The sequence below is a fragment of the Fukomys damarensis genome, unplaced genomic scaffold, assembly GCF_012274545.1.
Source record: "Fukomys damarensis isolate Sample0158 unplaced genomic scaffold, DMR_v1.0_HiC HiC_scaffold_32, whole genome shotgun sequence".
NCBI lineage: Eukaryota > Metazoa > Chordata > Mammalia > Rodentia > Bathyergidae > Fukomys > Fukomys damarensis.
In genome coordinates, this window is record NW_022900944.1 from 26605418 (window position 1) to 26623268 (window position 17851).

The 17851-nt window shown below is 38.1% G+C and overlaps 1 protein-coding gene across 7 annotated transcripts in view; it reads right to left on the reverse strand.

Moving 5' to 3' along the window:
• Positions 1–17851, reverse strand: part of Cdh8 (cadherin 8) — a 340737-nt gene that overhangs the window by 117737 nt on the left and 205149 nt on the right. For all 7 annotated transcript variants that reach the window (XM_010612139.3, XM_033757867.1, XM_033757866.1 and 4 more), the window contains one exon: positions 10028–10164. In XM_010612139.3, coding sequence (XP_010610441.1) covers positions 10028–10164 — 137 coding nt within the window. The remainder of the gene's footprint in view (positions 1–10027; positions 10165–17851) is intronic.

Consider the following 17851-nt stretch of genomic DNA (forward strand, 5'->3'; position numbering starts at 1 on the left):
TTTTTTTTTGTACCGAGGATCGAACTTGGGTCCTTGCACTTGCAAGGCAGACCAACGAACCGCTGAGCTAAATCCCCAGCCCCGAGAAGGGTGCTTTTAAAGTTGCTAATTTTTCCAGGATACTTAGAATTAAAAGGGCAGACAAGACAACCCTACTGAAAAATATCATTTAAAAATGCATGGTCTTATTGTTTAGTTCTAAAGTGTTCTCCAAAAGGAGGTGAAGTTTGGGGAGGTGATGGAATCATGGGAGCATTCTGCTCAGCAGTGGATTAGTCTATTGAATGTTTATAGCCATCTGTGCTGTGTGAAAGTGGGGACAGGTTGGAAAAGATGGGTGATAGGCAGAGTGACCCGGAAGGGTGTGTTCTTGTCCTATTCTCCTTCCTCCTCTCTCTGCTTCCTGGATGCCATGGAGTGAGCGGCCTTTCCCAACCCTCCCTTTCTACTATGTGGTTTGTGCCTTGGAGCCAAGCAACCAGGGACTAAAACTTGGAAAACTGTGAGACAAAATAAACTTGTCCTCCTTTAAGTTGCATTATTTAAATTGCAGTAAGTCTGCTATTGTGTCTCAGCTGTAAAACAAAAAGTGACAAATATAGCAGGAGTTGGATTGCTGGTGTGACTGTAACTGACCATGTGGTTTAGAAATCTTTGAAAGGACTGGAGAGGTGGACCTAGAATGTTATGAACAATGCAAATAGTGATAAGAGCTCATACAAATAGAATGGTGAGAAGCACGAACACAATAAAAGTGAATCTTAAAATGTTTCGTTTGGGAATGAGGTCTCTATTGGAAACTGAACAAGAGCTTACATGTATTACAGATGAGAAAATGAGAGAAAATGTGCCTACGCGTGGCCCACATCCTGAGACTTTATGTGAAATTGAGATTAAGGATGGTGGACAAATGAGTCTGGTGGAGGAAATTTCAAATCCACCCAATATTCAAGCTGTCAAATGAATACTTCTGGCTGCTTTCAACCACATTTATAGTGAAAAGGGGAACAAAAGGCAGAGCTGAATAATTTGAAATCTTTGGCTGGTAGCCAAAAATGAAGCAACTGTAAATTTGGAACCAATGAGAATGTGGTTGATGAAAAGGACAGCATTAAAAGAAAGTTAAGGACTCCGCATCAGTACAATATTAAAGATGGCTTGAAGTCATCTCAGGAATCACCAATACCTCAGCAGTCACAGGCTCAAAGGTATAAAAGCATACAACTTTCATTTGAGATAAAAGCCTGCCCCCCACAGAGCCTCATTGGGAAGTGCTTCTCTGGGATTCATTTTGTCATGATCAGGCACTCAGACACCAAGAGGACACTACAGCTGTCCGTCCAGGGGGCCTAGCTACTGCTCAAACTGGCAATACGCATCAGCACCGTACACATAAGAATGGTTTCTCGAGCATGCAGAAAGCAAGAGACTTGGAGGCCTCCACCCTGACTTCATAAGACCTGGGAAGCCAGGGAATATGTGAGACAGGGTTACAACCCCTATTAAGAGTGCGTAGGAGGGCAATGTGTAAATCTGTGACAGTCAAGCCAAAGGTACAATGGGGTTCCCAGGAAGTTGTACGTGACAAGAATGTGGAATATCTGCTAAATAAAATTGCCAGCAGAGCCAGGAAAAGAAAGAGGATTTATGGGTTGCAACTGGCAAGGCCACAGGGGTGAGGCAGCCCAAGTTTTAGATTTCTCATCTCACAACAGCCTGCACTGGGTGCTGGACATGAACCTACAGGACTTCACTGTAGCCTTGCTTGGCTTCATTCCTGCTTTGGTCCGATTTTTTTCTATTTCCCCTATTTATCCCTTTTAGAAGGGGAAAATCCTGTGATATTATGTGTTGGACGTATTTAAATTTCTTTTTGACTTTTATAGGAACTCACAGCTAAGTGATCTCCTTGAGTCTCAGAGGAGTTTTTGGACTTTGACAAGTCAGAAAGGTATTGGGATTCTTAGAATTAGCCTAAATTCACTTCACATAATGAGATGGACATGGGCTTTTGGAGACCACAGGTGAAATGTTATGTTTTAGATCTCAAAGGCCACTCAGAAGTCTCAGAATAATAACTGTGGCCTGCTCTGAAGGAGCTGTTGACTGAGGGCTTGACCTTCAGGGGTGGTCCCCACCTCTTCCTTGGTCTCTCTGATTCCTGGCTGCCATGGAGAGAGCAGTTTTCCAACATCAAGCCTTTCCACTATGATGTTTCTGTCTTGGAGAGAGCCAACCATGTGCTGAATCCTTTAAAAGCCGAGCCAAATTAAAACTCTCTTCCTTAAAGTTGTGGATGCTGGGTGCTTTGCTCCAGTGACTGAAAAAGCTAACCATGACACTCCTCAAATAATATCAAAATAATAATTCCAGAAAGGATTCACTATTTGCTGAGTTGAGATTCACTTAATGACGAAATGGTCACTCTGGCGTAATGCTCTTTGATCACATAAAATTAAAATCGTTTCACATGGTAATTAACATAATAATCATATTAACATTGCCACTCTTGCTATTACTATTAATAGGATAGCAAGATGTACATGTATTTACTCTTCACCACAGACTTTTGATTGTATACAAATATATTCTTTATTTTATAGTTGGAGAAACTAAGCCACAGGGAGACAAGTTAAATAACAATAGAATAAGTATAAACAAGTGAAACATAATGATTACATCCTAGCAAATGGATTTAGAAGCTTAATTGCTTAATGTCTAACTTATTTCCTTTGATTTCTAGACTGATATCTGTACATTCTTTACCAATTCTTATAATTTTCCATGACTAAAAACAAGGCACAGTCTAAGCATAAATAAACCCAATATCACCTTACCTTTAAAGTGTGTTCAAATATTTAGAATTTCCCCAGATCTCTGGCTCTGGTGTTCTACACCTGGAGATGACAATGTGCTATGAGTGGCCCGTTTGTTACAGCTTGCACCCCAGACCGTGTTGTTGAGGTTCGCTTCATACCTTTTTTCTATCCTTTGCCTACGACAGTATGAGGTACTACTGAAGCTGTGAGGAAGATGATTTCCAAAGAGAGAATAGAAAAATACAGGGAGAGGAGCATTTTTTCCCCCACTCTTTTTTCAAGATTACAACCATGGGCCTTTAAATTACACTGACATTCTAAACGGTTAAAATCTATATTGCCATTCCCAAAGTGTGTGTGCTTTCTAAGTTGACTGGAAGAGAAAAAGGCGGGGGGGGGATATGAAAGATATGCAGAAGTTGTGAGAAGAAATTGGTAGAATGTTTGCAGAAGAAAGAGGAAACCAGAAAGAATTCTCAAGTCAATATGTAAAGAAATAAAGTACACAGAAGAATAGGTGGCAAGAGATTCACAAGGATTAAAATAAAGCTAATATTGGCCATGTACAGAATTACATTTATTTTGAGCTCTCACCAGTTAACTCTTGATCTTGGAATGGCACAAAGTCCAGCTCTTCCCTAAGGGGAAGTGTGTATCGGATGCCCATTCCTCTCCCACAGACAGAGCTTCCCTACATCTTTCCCATATTTTATTTCTCACTTCACTTTATTATATTTCTCCTTGCTCAGCACACTGCTCTCAACCTTACAGCACTGCTGTCCCTACCAGAGTGGAAGGATCTTGGCAGGACCTTGACCTGCTCCTGTATTCCCAGGCAGACACATCAGCCGTACAGTGCTGCAGCCTTTCTGGCATTTGCAGCCGGCCTTTAAGCACACCTGCACCTGACTTTCCCTGCCCAATTTAGGCCCTTAGTGCCTTTTCCTTTCTGTGAAAATTATCTAACTGGTCGATAACTTGCCTTCCTCTCTTTCTCCTCTACTCTGCGTTAGGTATTCACCTTAGTGGCACTCTATACCGAATTGAGCCATAGTCAGTACACAAGGGTATATGAGTATTTTGAGTAAGTTCTAGCTATGATATCTGAAGCTATTCATCCAATCGGTCTGTCCCAAGCTGGAAGACACACGATTGCTGCATTTTGAAGGCCTCTTCCTAGCCTTGATGAGAATATCACGCCCAACATAAAGGCAAGAGAAAGGTCAGTCAGTGGGCAACCACTCACCATACTATGCTGAAGCAACAGTCCTAGCAGCAGCACATAGGCTTTGGTTACCAAGGCATGTGCTGTGTGGGGAAGAACAGCCGACAGTGAGTAAATAGTTTTAAGTTAAGCAGTTATTAAAAGCCCCAGAAAGGGCTGGGTGAACCACAAGAATATAAACAATTTGTAAATCATTTTGTAAAGACTGCTCATGTATTCTGTGCCAAGGGTTACTGTCCTATCACTTTTAATTCACTTCTGATTGCTCAAGAGTTTAAAGAAAATGTATCACTTCCATTTCACAGATGAAAATATCGAGAGTAAAAGAGAAGAAATAAAAATGATCAAGGTTAAACGCCTAGACATGGCCAACACCATCCAAACTCAGAACCCAAGACTTCCACACGCTGAGAAGCCTACAAAGATATATATTTTTTTCTAAGTAGCTTGGGTTAGACACAGCAATTATTCTGGAAGCTGGGCCCCATGCCAAGAAGAAACATTCCTTAAGTGCTATCAAACTAGTGTTTTCCCTGGGAGATTTAACCATCATTAGTGAAAAGCTTCATTTGCAATATTGTGTGCAGCCCACTGTAGTAGGCCAGAGCAATGCATTATCACTAACTCAAAGAGATTAATTTAATGGGCAATTATATGCTTCCTGCTTTGAATACTTTCAGGTAACCAATAGCAGTGTGCTTTCTGTAAATGCTCACTGCCCGCTTGCAGGTACAAAGCCCTAGATTTTATTCGCTTTCCTTTCCACATCATCAAGCTGTCTGTGAAAGACACTGTAAAATCGGCATTCAATGCCCTTAGAATTCTCCTGTACACTACGTTCTAAGTACTGTTTGATAATTTAGACATTATTCACTAATACCTTGCCTCTCTCCTCTAGCTGTGTTTATTGCTCTCCTTCTGTCCTCTGAGAAACCTTAGTTCAAATCTCAGTTTAATGCTTAATGAAATCTCACATGATCCGGACAGGAAAGATATTTTAAAATTAATGAACAAAAACCGCCTTAAGATTTCTCTTCCTTTTTTTTTTTTCCTCAGGAGTGATGAATGTTAATGTTTACCTATTTGGGGCAGGGACTTCAAAACCGGAAAAAGTTTTAAAAAGTAGATTTTTTAAATCTCTCACTTGAGATTCTAATTTAGTAGGTCTTGGATAGGGTCTAGGACTGTCCTTTATTTTCTTGCTTTAAGCAATTATGTAAGTGATTGGGATTGGTGATCTTCATAGGAAAAACAGTACTTTGAAACCTACTATTTTGGATCCTCTAATCTATCCTCCTTAGTTTGTCTCTAAAATAGTGATACAATTCCAGTTTGAAAATTTCCAAATCTCTGGTTTATCTTTAAAGTAAAACTTCTGCAGATGTACACACAAATTGTAGAACAGCAGAGCTTAAACCTATAAAGCGGCTCTTTCCTCCACTGTACCCTTCTTTCTACCTCCGTCTTTTGCTCTGCACAGAAAAAGGACTTCAGGGAGTGGGGCCAGTAGCTCAAATGGAGCCGGATGAGGAGCAAAGATCTGAAAGAGGACTTGGGGGAGGGTGCATGCAAACGTGTACTCGGCTTTCAGACAAGGCTCCCGTTCTGCACCGACAGCCCTTCCCCAGTTGTTGCTCTGTATGAAATGCTGGACAGCCTAATTAACCTGTGTCTTAATTTCATTCTCTGGTACATACACATAACGAGAAGACCTACTTTCGTAGTGCTGTGAGGTTTAAATGCAAGGTAGGGCTGACTGCGAAGTTTTTTCAGGCTCTCGTAGTCAGCAAAATTTACCTGAAGTCTCTACCATCACAATACACAGCAGCCAGAGATTGTTGTTTTAGTGGATCAGCTTGCTGCTAGCAGAGATACACTAATGTGAGCGTAACCTTCGCTTTTTAGAGTGGTGTCCAGCTGCAGGGTCGTGGGCTGAGATGTGCCCTGGCTAGGACTGCTGCCTAGATCCATCACCCCTGAAGTGCAGAGGGTGCGCACAGCGTACTGTCACAGACCTTTTAAAATGAATCTGACACCGGAGGATAAAGGACGATGTCTCTCTCCTCATTTAGAGATGGGTTTCCCCCAAATGCACTTTTGACCTTAATTTCATTTGTTTAAATCTTTTTGTTTAATGAGATGGCATTCTGAGGGTAATTTTAAAATGTTCTCTCTGGGACAAATATTTCTTTATCATTAGTCCTCCTATGAGGTTCTGTGATCCTGGATAATTTTAATATTCACCTTGGACAAGTATAATAAATCTCTTTCTAATATTTTTTCCAAGATATAATCTGTGGATTTGGGAGATAAACATTACATGATGGCCTAAATAATCAGACTAAGTCAAAACAAGTTTCTAAGCTTTTCTCATCATAATTCCAAATTTTTTAATTTCTCTGTGATCCTATTATTTCTACTTCTTTTCAGTGATTAGAATAAAAATACCTTAATTGTACATTGAAAGTTTCTAGGCTTATGTTCAACTCAACTTTCATTTTATTGTCAAAACTTTGTCCTTTTGTATGTCCTCATTCTTGTTAGTCCTAAGAAAGTTATATGCATACAGAGTAGTTTCTCTGGTGTGAAAAACTATAACAGTACCTAAGATCCTAATGAGATAATTGGCAATGTGAAATAAGAAGAAAAGGGCTAAAGGTGTAGGAAAAGTGGGGAGGGTAGGAGAAAGGAAATAAGGGAAAAGAAAAAAATATGGTAAAGGAACAAATGGAAATAAAGTGTTTGTAAACAGGGAGGAGAGGAAGGAGTGAAGGGAGGGCGGGACAAGGGGAAAAAAATGAGAATCAAGCCCTGCCGTGTAAAGGTACAAGATCCCAATGATGAATATAACTGTACTGTATACCTAAAATGTACCAAAAACTCAATGAGAAAAAAAAAGCCATATGCAAAAATTCAAAAATCAGATTGACAAAAGGTTTTATAGTTCAACATTTCTTAAGATATAAAACCTAAATTAAGCTAGATTTGTGGTCAAAATGTGCCTATGCAGTTTATGGAGTTTTCAATTTCTGAGTTTAAAAAAAAAGGTAAGACAACTGGCATTTATTTGAAGAGAATAATGTCTATTTGTGTTTTATATTTTAAATTCAATAAAGTTCCTGATCAAGCTGAGGTTCATCATGCGGTGGTACATTGCATCATTCCTGTCATGGAGTCGGCTGTAAAACCTTATCTGTGACTGATGGGAGCCGGTTCTCTGAAACTATTGAGATAAAATTAGTTGGTCTACTTTTTATAATTTTATTTTCTTGTAAATACAGCACCAACAATAGTACTTCAAAAATAATTTAACTAATAGATAAAGGCTTATTTTTTATTTATTATGATTTTTTTCTGGTAATGGAAATCAAATCAAATGGTGCTCTACCAATAAGTTATATCTCCAGTCCTTTTTCACTTTTTTTTGTACTGGGGATCGAACTGTGGTCCTTGTGCTTGTGAGGCAGGCAGCAGAACCACTGAGCTAAATCCCCGGCCTGGATGACTTTTTTTTTTTTTTTTTGAGTCCTTTTTTACTTTTGAGACAGGATTTTTCTAAATTGCCTAGACTGAACCTTGAAATTGTATTCCTTCTGCCTCAGTTTCTGGAGTACTTTAGATTACAAGCATTTGCCACAGCATCCAGTTGAAATACATTTTTTTAGTATCAGCAAACATTCATCAAAGAGGTCCCTGTTTTCATTTTTAATCTTATCATCAAATGGAGTTTCTTGAATTCCCCACATTCATCACCTCTTTCCTCCCCTCTGTGTCTTTTTTCTGCAACTATCTCAGCAAATTCCAATGCTCTTTCTTAAGGAGCTCCTTCTGGGTCTCCTTGGAAGGAAAACCCCAAGAGGAGCAGAAATTTTTCTCATGTTGCTTCTTTTTGTATTCCTACTCACTAGATGAGTGGTTGGAGATAAAGACCAAATGTAAGAGCAAATGAGCGTCTTCTCCAACTGTGCAGTTCCCTCCTCAGTCTGGAATTAAGAATACATTGCCCTAGAACACCTGCTTTTATATCAACTCCCTTACTTTTCTATGATTCCATGCAAAACAATCTTTTGTTTCTGGATTGTCCTGAAATTTTCTTAAGCATTTATTGTTGTTCTTTAGAATGGAATACATGATTGCTTAGAGTGGAATAGCCCTGATAAATACTGAAGTAAAAACATCTATCTCATTAAAAAAATGTGATATGGGTTAAGGGTAAGTTGTCTTTTTCAGTGTATGAGAAAATTCTTTTAAAATTGCCTATGTACCTCAGAGAAAATTGTGGGTTTATATATTTATTTATTTATTTATTTATTTTTTAGCTTTTTATAAAGCCTTAAACCAATCTAAATAGATACAGTTTCTCTTAGAGGTTTAAGGTAGTAATGGGGCTTCAACACTCTAAATTGTAAAAAATTCAAGACTTTTACATTCTAAATGGATTTAACAGTTTTAATGAACTAAACCTCCACATTGTACGTTTTGTTTGCTTGCTTCCTTTAAGTTTCAAGGAGAAAATTACTGCTACAGTAACACATTAGAGCAGAAAAATAATATTTTTAAACCAGGAAAAATGCCCCAAATTCTCAGCTATGTTTCCATCTACAATCATTTTCATAGGCTTAGAAGTATGTATCAAATTAACCATAGTTTCTTTGCCTAGACTCAGGTTAGAGAGATTCCTTACCCTTGAATCTGCTCTCCTTAACACAAATGTTTCAGTTTCGAAAGCTCCATGGAGAGCCCTCTCCTCACATCTGAGTTCAAGGAAAACTTGTGCCCCTTATGGACATCTGAGTAACTCTTCATCCAGACAAAGTAAGTCATGGATCTGAGAGATGCTTCCCAGTTTTCACATTATCCACCAGAGAACTACAGCGAATTTTAGGGTAATACCCTATAATTATCTTCTCTGTCTTACATGTATTATGTATGCCCACAAGGATTTCTTACTGATGATTTTTTTTCTATGCTAGTGGTAAAACCTAGGGCTTTACATATATTAGGAAAGCATCCTACCACTCAGTCTCAACCTTAGCCCCTGAAGGCTGATTTTTATTTCTGATTCAGATTTCCTTCACCCCCAAGCACTTCAACACTGTGTTACCCTCTTTGAGCTGACATACAACTTTGGAAGTCTTATCTCTAGCACAGAGAGATGATATTAGGATAATCTGTAAAATCTGCTTTGCTTGGACATAAAATGAACATCCTGTCCCCTTGGCATGTCTTTGTATAATAAAAAATTGGGAAGATAAGAGTGCAAAGTTTCAAAGATACTGTAACAATAAATTTCACCGCTGAACTATTGTTTAGAATCAATAGTCTTTTTATTAATTACAAAGCATTTATGCTCACTTAAAATTAACAGAAAGACTAAGTGTTATTTTAACAATCTAGATGCTCCTCCCTTATAAAATAATTTAAATTTTTATACATAATTTAAATGGTCTATAATTACTGTGTAAAATACTATAAACCCTAAAACACAGAATAAAAATTATCTATACTCTCCAAAATGACCTATCTCGATAATATAATAATTCCTCCTATATTTTCTAAATATAAAGGGCATCGGTGGGTTTGTGATGTAAGTATGTTAACAATTGTTTCTATTTTGTAAAAAATATACTATATATTTTGGGATCTGCTTATGTTTAGTGTAAATCTCTTAAATTTAATTTTTTTTACCTACTGTTGTACTGTCTTATAAATTCAAAACATGTATTTAGTTCAATGTATATAAGATATAAAATAATGGAGATACAGAAAGGCTTCCCACATATCCTGCAAACATTTTGGTAATTTACTACCATGTACATTACTTTATGTTGAGAAGATTGATATATTCAATAAAGGTTTCTTGATATCAGTAAAATAAGTTCCATTACCAACGTTTCTAACAGAAATAGGGACCCCTTCTCAATGAACAGGCATCAACTGAACCCAGTCACACAAGAACAAAGGAATAAACAAAGGCACTTACTGATTTCAGTTGCAATGATTGTTATGTTGTGCCACACACTTAATTCTCTGTCAAGTGGTGTCGCCAGTGTTATCTTTCCATCATCTGCATTGATATTGAATTGTCTCTCCAGGTCAGTGTGACGGTCGATGGAAAACCTACAAAACAGATATATCCGTAAACTACTTCAATGTTTACATGACCCATACGTTCCACAGCAGACCTTTAGTAATCCTTGGAGAGTCGTAGTTGCGAAGTCAAGTGAGTAGGAAAACTCTGTGGCATCATAATTTGTAAAACAAAATGACTGAATGAGCCACAAGAAACTTAATAATTATTGTCCAAGGAGCAGTTAGCTCCGTATGCAACATGGAGGTCATAAACTGCCGTCAGTTTCAGTAGTTAGCATCTTCAAAAATGGATGCTGATGAAGAGTTAATTGGACAATCCATCATATTTATTAGACAGCTTATGATAATTAGTAGTTGCCACAAAATATCGTTTAAAACAGCAATCTCAAGCCCAAAGTAAAATGGTGCAAGTCAGCATGTAATTCATAGCAATTCAAGGAAAATATTGTTCTTTTTAATTTTTATTTGAGAGAACTGTTTTTGAAGTCTCATTTAGTTTTTGGTTAGTAATGACTTGTTTTGCTTTGCTTTCATTTTAAAGATGAATTTAGCTATTCTGTTAGTCTCCATCCTTAGAATCAAAGATTATTGAGATTTCATAAATGTTTGTAGTTTTAGAATAGACACTTTAATATATTTATAACACTAAACTTCTCTAAATTAAGAATTTCAAATGGATGTGTTAGTAATTCCTCTGTAAAGAAAACCCTTTCAGATAAGACAAAAATCAAGATGTCTAGTGTCTACGGCAAACTGCTGTTCAGGAATACTTAAGTACCAAGGTACCAAGGTAATTCAGACATTTTTTTTTTTTTTTTTTTTTTTTTGGTACTGGGGATGGAACTTGGGTCCTTATGCTTGCAAGGCAGGCGGTGGAACCAATGAGCTAAATCCCTGGCCTTGATGTTGTTTTTATATGCCATGATTTCTTCTTCGGTTAGAGAACTTTGTGTTCAATAAGATTTTTTTGCTTTAAGAAATTCAAAGCAGGGCCAGGGATTTAGCTCAGTGGTTCTGCCACCTACCTCACAAGCGTGAGGACCTGAATTCAATCACCAGTGCCATCACCCCTTCTAAAAGAAAGAAAAAAGAAAATTCAAAGCACAGATCAAAATATTAACCTATAATGAAGGAGAGAGAGGAATTAAAGCAATATTGAATGGAAATCCACAGGCTTTATGAGCAATCCTATTCCAGATGGGAAGACTAAAGAAAGTCTTCAAGATTGAGATGTTCTTCTAGGACGAGCACAGGAAACAGCATTACTCATTGACATTCATAAACCGCAGATCTGAAGTTTTAGTGACCACATTTCTTTCTCATACGTTATGAACATTTATTATATATTCAAGAATAAGATCATGCCATTATAGGAAAATTGGAAAAATTGATTCCCCATAATCTTTTGTTGTACCTTGGAGTTCTTGCATTATAACAGATTTGTGTAGATATTGTACATGCACGTATATGAACAGAAATGTACTCCTTTGTTCCAAATCTATCAATGAAGTGGAGTATATGGGTAAGTAGGTAGGTAGGCAGAGGTATATGTAAGAATTATTCATCCATACTTTATTTCTTTTGTTATAAATTATACCAATATCCTGTACACTAAGTCCAGAGGCCACCAAAGGGAAAACAAAGTGATCTTTGTTAAATAAAACAGCACTCATTATTTAATTTCATGCAGAATTATTCAGTGGTGAACTCCTTGCAAAATAACATAAAACATAAAAATAGAACTTTTGATTGAGTAATAACTTAGCTACAAATAAAACTAAGCAGCGACTTTGGTCCACACACCAGATAATTTACGCACTATTTCCCCACTCCCCGGATGTACTGGAAGTCTGGAGAAATACAGAAAGCATCTTAAAACTCAAAGGTCGATAGGGATTAATACTGATCTCAACAAAGTCCTGAGCATGAGGAGGTTAGAATTTGTTGTATTGTGGAAAGAACACCAAAGACCATTTTACTGGGGAAAGATAATTGTTGTTTAGACCAACGAAATTCTACGTTGAAGTATAAAATAACTCTACAGACATGGACAGTATTTTATTCCAGAGATCATATCTGTTATGAATCTTCAAAGTGCTAAGAAATACGATGCTCAACAAGAACTGAAGAGGCTGGCTGGGGATTTGGCTCAGTGGTGGGGCCATCTGCCTCACAAGCGCAAGGTCCTGAGTTCGATCTCTGCTACCAAACACGTGAATCAATACATAAAGTTGAGGCCACAGAAAAGGCACACCTACTCATAACTGCAGTGGGGACAGTAATAGTACCTGACTATTTGAACTGTTGCGAGGATCAAATGAGATGATGCACGTGGCTCCCTTCACCGAGGCACGTGCTGAGCACTGTGTACCAAAGCTCTCACAACACTTACAGGACGGCAGTATCTGTCCTGTAGCTCTTGTGTGTATTCTATTTCCTCAACCAAAAACTTGGTCACAGAGTAATGGCACTAGGATGTTGTGTGCTCCCCAAAGCCATGCTGACATCCTGGCCCAGAGGTGACAGTGTTAGAAGCTGGGGGCTTTGGGAGGTGATTAGGACTCAAGGTTTCTGACATTGCATATGAGGTTAGATCCCTCAGTGAAAAACAGCTCTGAGAATTAGTGAGTCCCTTGCCACCATGTGAGGACACAGAAAGAAGTCAGCAGCGTGAACCCTAACACAGGGTTCTCATCAGAACCTGACCATGCTGGAACACTGATTTCAGACCTCTCCACCTCTGGAAGTGTGAAAAATAAATTTTTGTTATATAAGTCACTTATTCTATGGTGTATTTAAAAAGAAGCTTAAACAGACTAAGACAATGAGTCTAATGAGTAGTTATTTTTCACATTTTTTGGATACACTGATTGGAATGTATTATAGATGTTTAGCATTAGAACATCTAAATAAAAATTATCACCAAATAAGATAATCAAAACTTAGGTTTTATCCTAAAATCCAACAAGATAAGGCCTTATCTTTCATCTGAAGTACATAATGAGACCCTGACTAAAAAAAAAAAAAAAAAAGGAAGTGGGACATACTATGTACATGTGCCAATTCCCCACAATGTTTGTAAACGTTATGCACCATAAACATGTACTGATAAAAAAATATAATAATCGTGCATGGGTCCTGGTGTGACCAGATAAATTTTGTCATGGCTTCTTCACTGTCAATTCACATAAAATACTTCAAAGGAAAAAGAGAATGGGTCATTTACATTTTAGAATCAAATGTACCGTGTAAGTTCTCAGGATGCTATTATCTGAAGTGGATGCCTCCTTACACCTCCCGGGATCCCGAATTTCTGCACATCATGTGGAGTAAGCACAACCTGAACAGCCAGAGTCTTCCACTGACTCTGAGGTGGGGGAAATTTCCTGGGAACTATGTACTTCTTATCCAGATCAGATGTTCTATAGGTCATTTAAAAAAAAAAAAAAACTTATTTCACAGAGTAACGCTCAATAGTAAAAGAGTTGATAACTCCCAGTGAATACAAAAGCAATGATGAACCAATTCTTCAATCTTTAAGGGACTTCTAAAACCTCAGATTAATTGTGAGGATGGAAATCCAGAAATAGAAAGATACACAAATATGAGTATTCATGTTCACATCCTTTTGCAGCTTGAGAAGGGCAAATTTTCCCAAGGGATTCTCTAAAGGATTTGCAGGCAGACTCGTTGCAGTATTTATGGATCCCACTGTTCACCATATGTGCCTCTGTGGGTACTACAGGAAAACACAGGCCCCTGAGTCGAAGAGCTGAGAAGTTATGCCCCAGTCTTTGTCAATCTTCCTCTCTCAGGAATGACTACCCTGTTACTCCTCGGACATTCACCTCACATTTGCTCTTTATATACAAGACGACAACGTTTGACCCATACACCGTAACATCAAATGAGCTGGACTACTGCACCGCTGATACTCAGCAGCTACGTCCCCGATGCATCTACAGTCACGTACTGGGTGTGGGTTATTTGACGCGAGACACAGCTACGAAGAAATGTAAAGAAAATGAACGAAAGGGGGCAGAAACAAGAAAAAGAATGAATCTGGGTTTTACTTCTCATATTCAAAAGTGCAATACCTTCTAATTCTGTATGTTTAAAGTCCTAGTAGTTTGCTCTTCATTAAGTCTCCACTCTATATGTATGAGTCTGATTTGCTGTTCATCTGCAGAGTCACTTAAGATGTATTAGACAAAAGGCTTCATTTGGAGAATAGAATGTACATTGGAGAATCATCTTCCTGCCACGCTAAGAAGAAACTTCTCATTTACACAGTGGGAAGTGGCTTGTGAGAAAACAGGCTCCTGGGGTCATGATACTATCAATTTTAATGATGGAAGTTTTGGAAAGAGAAAGTCACTTTCAAGTGTAACTGATAGGCTTCAGAAACTACATTACGCTGCATAACCGGTACTCAAAGTATTCCATAGAAACTGTCTCATTTTTTAATCCAACAAATATCTTGCTTGGCTTTAAGGCGAATATTCCTCTAACCTTCAGTGGGATTTCTTAGAAGTAAATTCTAAGGACTGTATCATTTTGCTTTCTGGAATTGAGGAAACAAATGCAAGTAAACTGCTAAGCTACTTGCTTAGCACCTGGTTCAAATACTGTAATTTAACACACAGCACTGTCTGGACCCAAGCTCATGTCACTGGCTTTATTCAATTTAGAGCAATTGGCAGAGATCAAAAGTGCATTTAAGAAAATATCACGGGTACAGTGGTTGAGAATAGATCTAAATAGCTAACTGAACATTATTGTGTTGTGAAATAGCATAGTTTTGCCTGTTACTGATACTAAATAACAACTTTTACCTGAGCAATATGCTTCCTCAACTGATACAGTTTAACCACATACATTTCATATCAACATGTAAAGCAAAATTCCTCCCTCCTATATTTGTGTCTTTTTGTGTATAAGACCTAGATTTGGGGGTTGGGTTGTGGGGATAGATCTAGGGACCTTGTGCTTGTGAGGCAGGTGGAGGCACCACTGAGCTAAATCCAGGCCCTATGTTGACTTTTTTGTTGTTAATATATTCATATATGTATATGGAGAGAGAGAGAGAGAGAGAGAGAGAGACAGACAGAGACAGAGACAGAGAGACAGAGAGACACACATTCAAACACCTCTAGCCTCCCTCCTTTCAACCCATCCTCAGTGCCACATAGTGCCTCCTGCTGATCTACTACTTTTTCTTGTCTGCAGTAAAGAATATCAGTCTGTGACGATATCAAGAATGCTTTCAGGAGTTTTAGAAACAAGTTTCCAGCGCTTGAGTCAGTTCTCTTTTCACTACCCACTTCTCCAGGGCAGCACAGACAAGCAGTTTAAATCTGGAGTGCACACAAACCAGGAAATAACAATTTTTAAAGTTTGTTTTCCTTAAATGCATCCTTCCTACTATATTTCTGAAATACTTTTTTCAGGAAATAACTCTTCTATTCCTAACTCTTCTGCTAGTCACATTTAGTGCATCTACAAATGAGAAAAATAAGACTGTCTACTTTAACATATTAATGTCCACTCTAAGTGAGATCATGCATTGCAGATCTTTTTATCCTTTCTTGAATGATATCGCAAGGAATGTTTCTCATTATTTGTAGACAACGGTAAGCCAAACATCTTTGTATTAAACAACCACAAATATATGTGAAACATTCTGGTGCCTGGGCTTCATACGGAGAGACATATTTGTGACATTCCTATTTGCTATTATCACACAAAAGATGAAGGAGCTTCACTCAGTACGATCATTCTGTGGTGTCTTTTATTTGATTTAGGAAAAAATATAATCTCAGTTTCCAAATATATGCTGGTTCATTTGTACCCTCAGTTTCTGTGTCATTTTATAGTTTATTCCACATACACTCTGAGAAAATACCCTTATGAAATTACATCCTGTAGCCCTGTGCAACATTGGAACAGAAGATGCTTGGGAATGAATCTTAGACAAAGTTTGATGCACAGTCCTTCCTTCAACATTTACTTAAAACTTCTGGAGATAATCAAACATTATTTTTCCAGTTAAGAGAAATATGATGCATAAAAGAAAATTTTAAATAAGAGGATGTGAGTGTAAACATAGAAAAACGGAATGCAGAATTAAACCCTATAAAGGGTTTATGTTTTAATTTTTTTTTCCTGTTAAGTTTATTGGTACATTTAAAGCAAACAATACAGTTACATTCCTCATGGGATCTTGTACCTTTCCATGATGGATCTTCGTTCTTGTTTTTTCCTCATACCCCTGCCCTCCCTTCACTCCCTCTTCCCTCCCCTATTTACAAAGACGTTTCCATTTTTCCCTTTTTTCACATTTTTTTTCTTTTCCCTTATTTCCTTTCCCCTCCCCTTGCCACTTCCCCCTTAGCCGTTTGCTTCCTATTTCACCCTATCAATTATACCCTTTGAACCTTATTCACAAAAAATTAGATTTATTTTTGTTTAATTTTTTTAAAGTGTCAGTGATTGTCAGTCTTACTGACAAGTACAATGTTAAATGTGCGGTGAGTAAAAAAAGAAAGCCTTTCAGAAAGGAAAGATGGTTTGTGACTTCTGACGGCTTAGGAAAAAAGTGAAAAACTCTGCGATGGAGGAGTGCTTGCACTGTGTGTGCATGTGTGGAAGGGAGAGGGGACTTGGGAAGTGAGCAGTAAAAAGCCATATCTGCTTTGAAGCACAGAGCTGTAGGGTTTTCCCAGATAGAATACAGAAACAGCAGCTTCCACAGAGAGGCATGCCACACAGAAAGCTGAGAGGATTGGGTTTATTTAGAAACTACAGATGTGTTCATCAGCTTTCTGCTACTGTAACAAAGGCTCGAGATAATCCATTTAGAAAGAGAAAAAGCACTTAGAGTTGCAGGTTTGGTGGTTTCAGTGCCTTTGGGCCTGTGGTGAGGTCGGTCACGATAGTGACAGCAAAGCTCCTCCACCTATGTCCAAGAAGTGAAGGCAAAGAGCAACAGACCCAACCCCACACTGGCTTTCAAAGGCCAAGCCCCATGTGCTCAGAAGTCCCCAGGATGACCACCCCTAAACATTCCACTGCCTTTGCACAGTTCCACAGGACGGCACAAGCATTTAGAAGATGGGTCTTTGAGGAACGTTTTGAAAGCTGTAACATCAAATTAAAGGCCCAGAATAGAGGGGATTTAAGATCTGAGAAATAAGCATCCAATCATTGCCCTTTCCACCGTCATTTCCATTCCATCTCTCTTATCCCTCCTCCTTGCAACTTTCTTGACTGTCTCCTAAGTGTAAGGCACGGCACTAGGTGTCAAGATAGACGTGGCCTTGCTCTCATTTAAGTCAGTTTATTTGTGGGGTAAAAAGCAATAAAAGTAAATAAGGCCTTTGAAAGATTACAGTGATGTAGTCATGAAGAAGATGAAAAGAGGGCTGGAGTGTATAAAATGTTAAAGGAGTAATTCTATCAAAATAAATGTATAAAAATATAAAATACTAAAACTATTCCTCTAAAATGAAAGCAGGCCTGAAAACTCTGAGTTAGAAAGACGTTCAGCATGTATGAAGACTGTAACACACAGGACTGTGGTACAAATGCTGGAGTCCATACAAGAAGCACATCAGAAAACAGACTAGGAAGGACATTGGAGACCATGCCTATAAAGTTTTCTCTCTAGTAAATGTGAAGTCACTGGGAAAGAAAACCATATATACATATATAT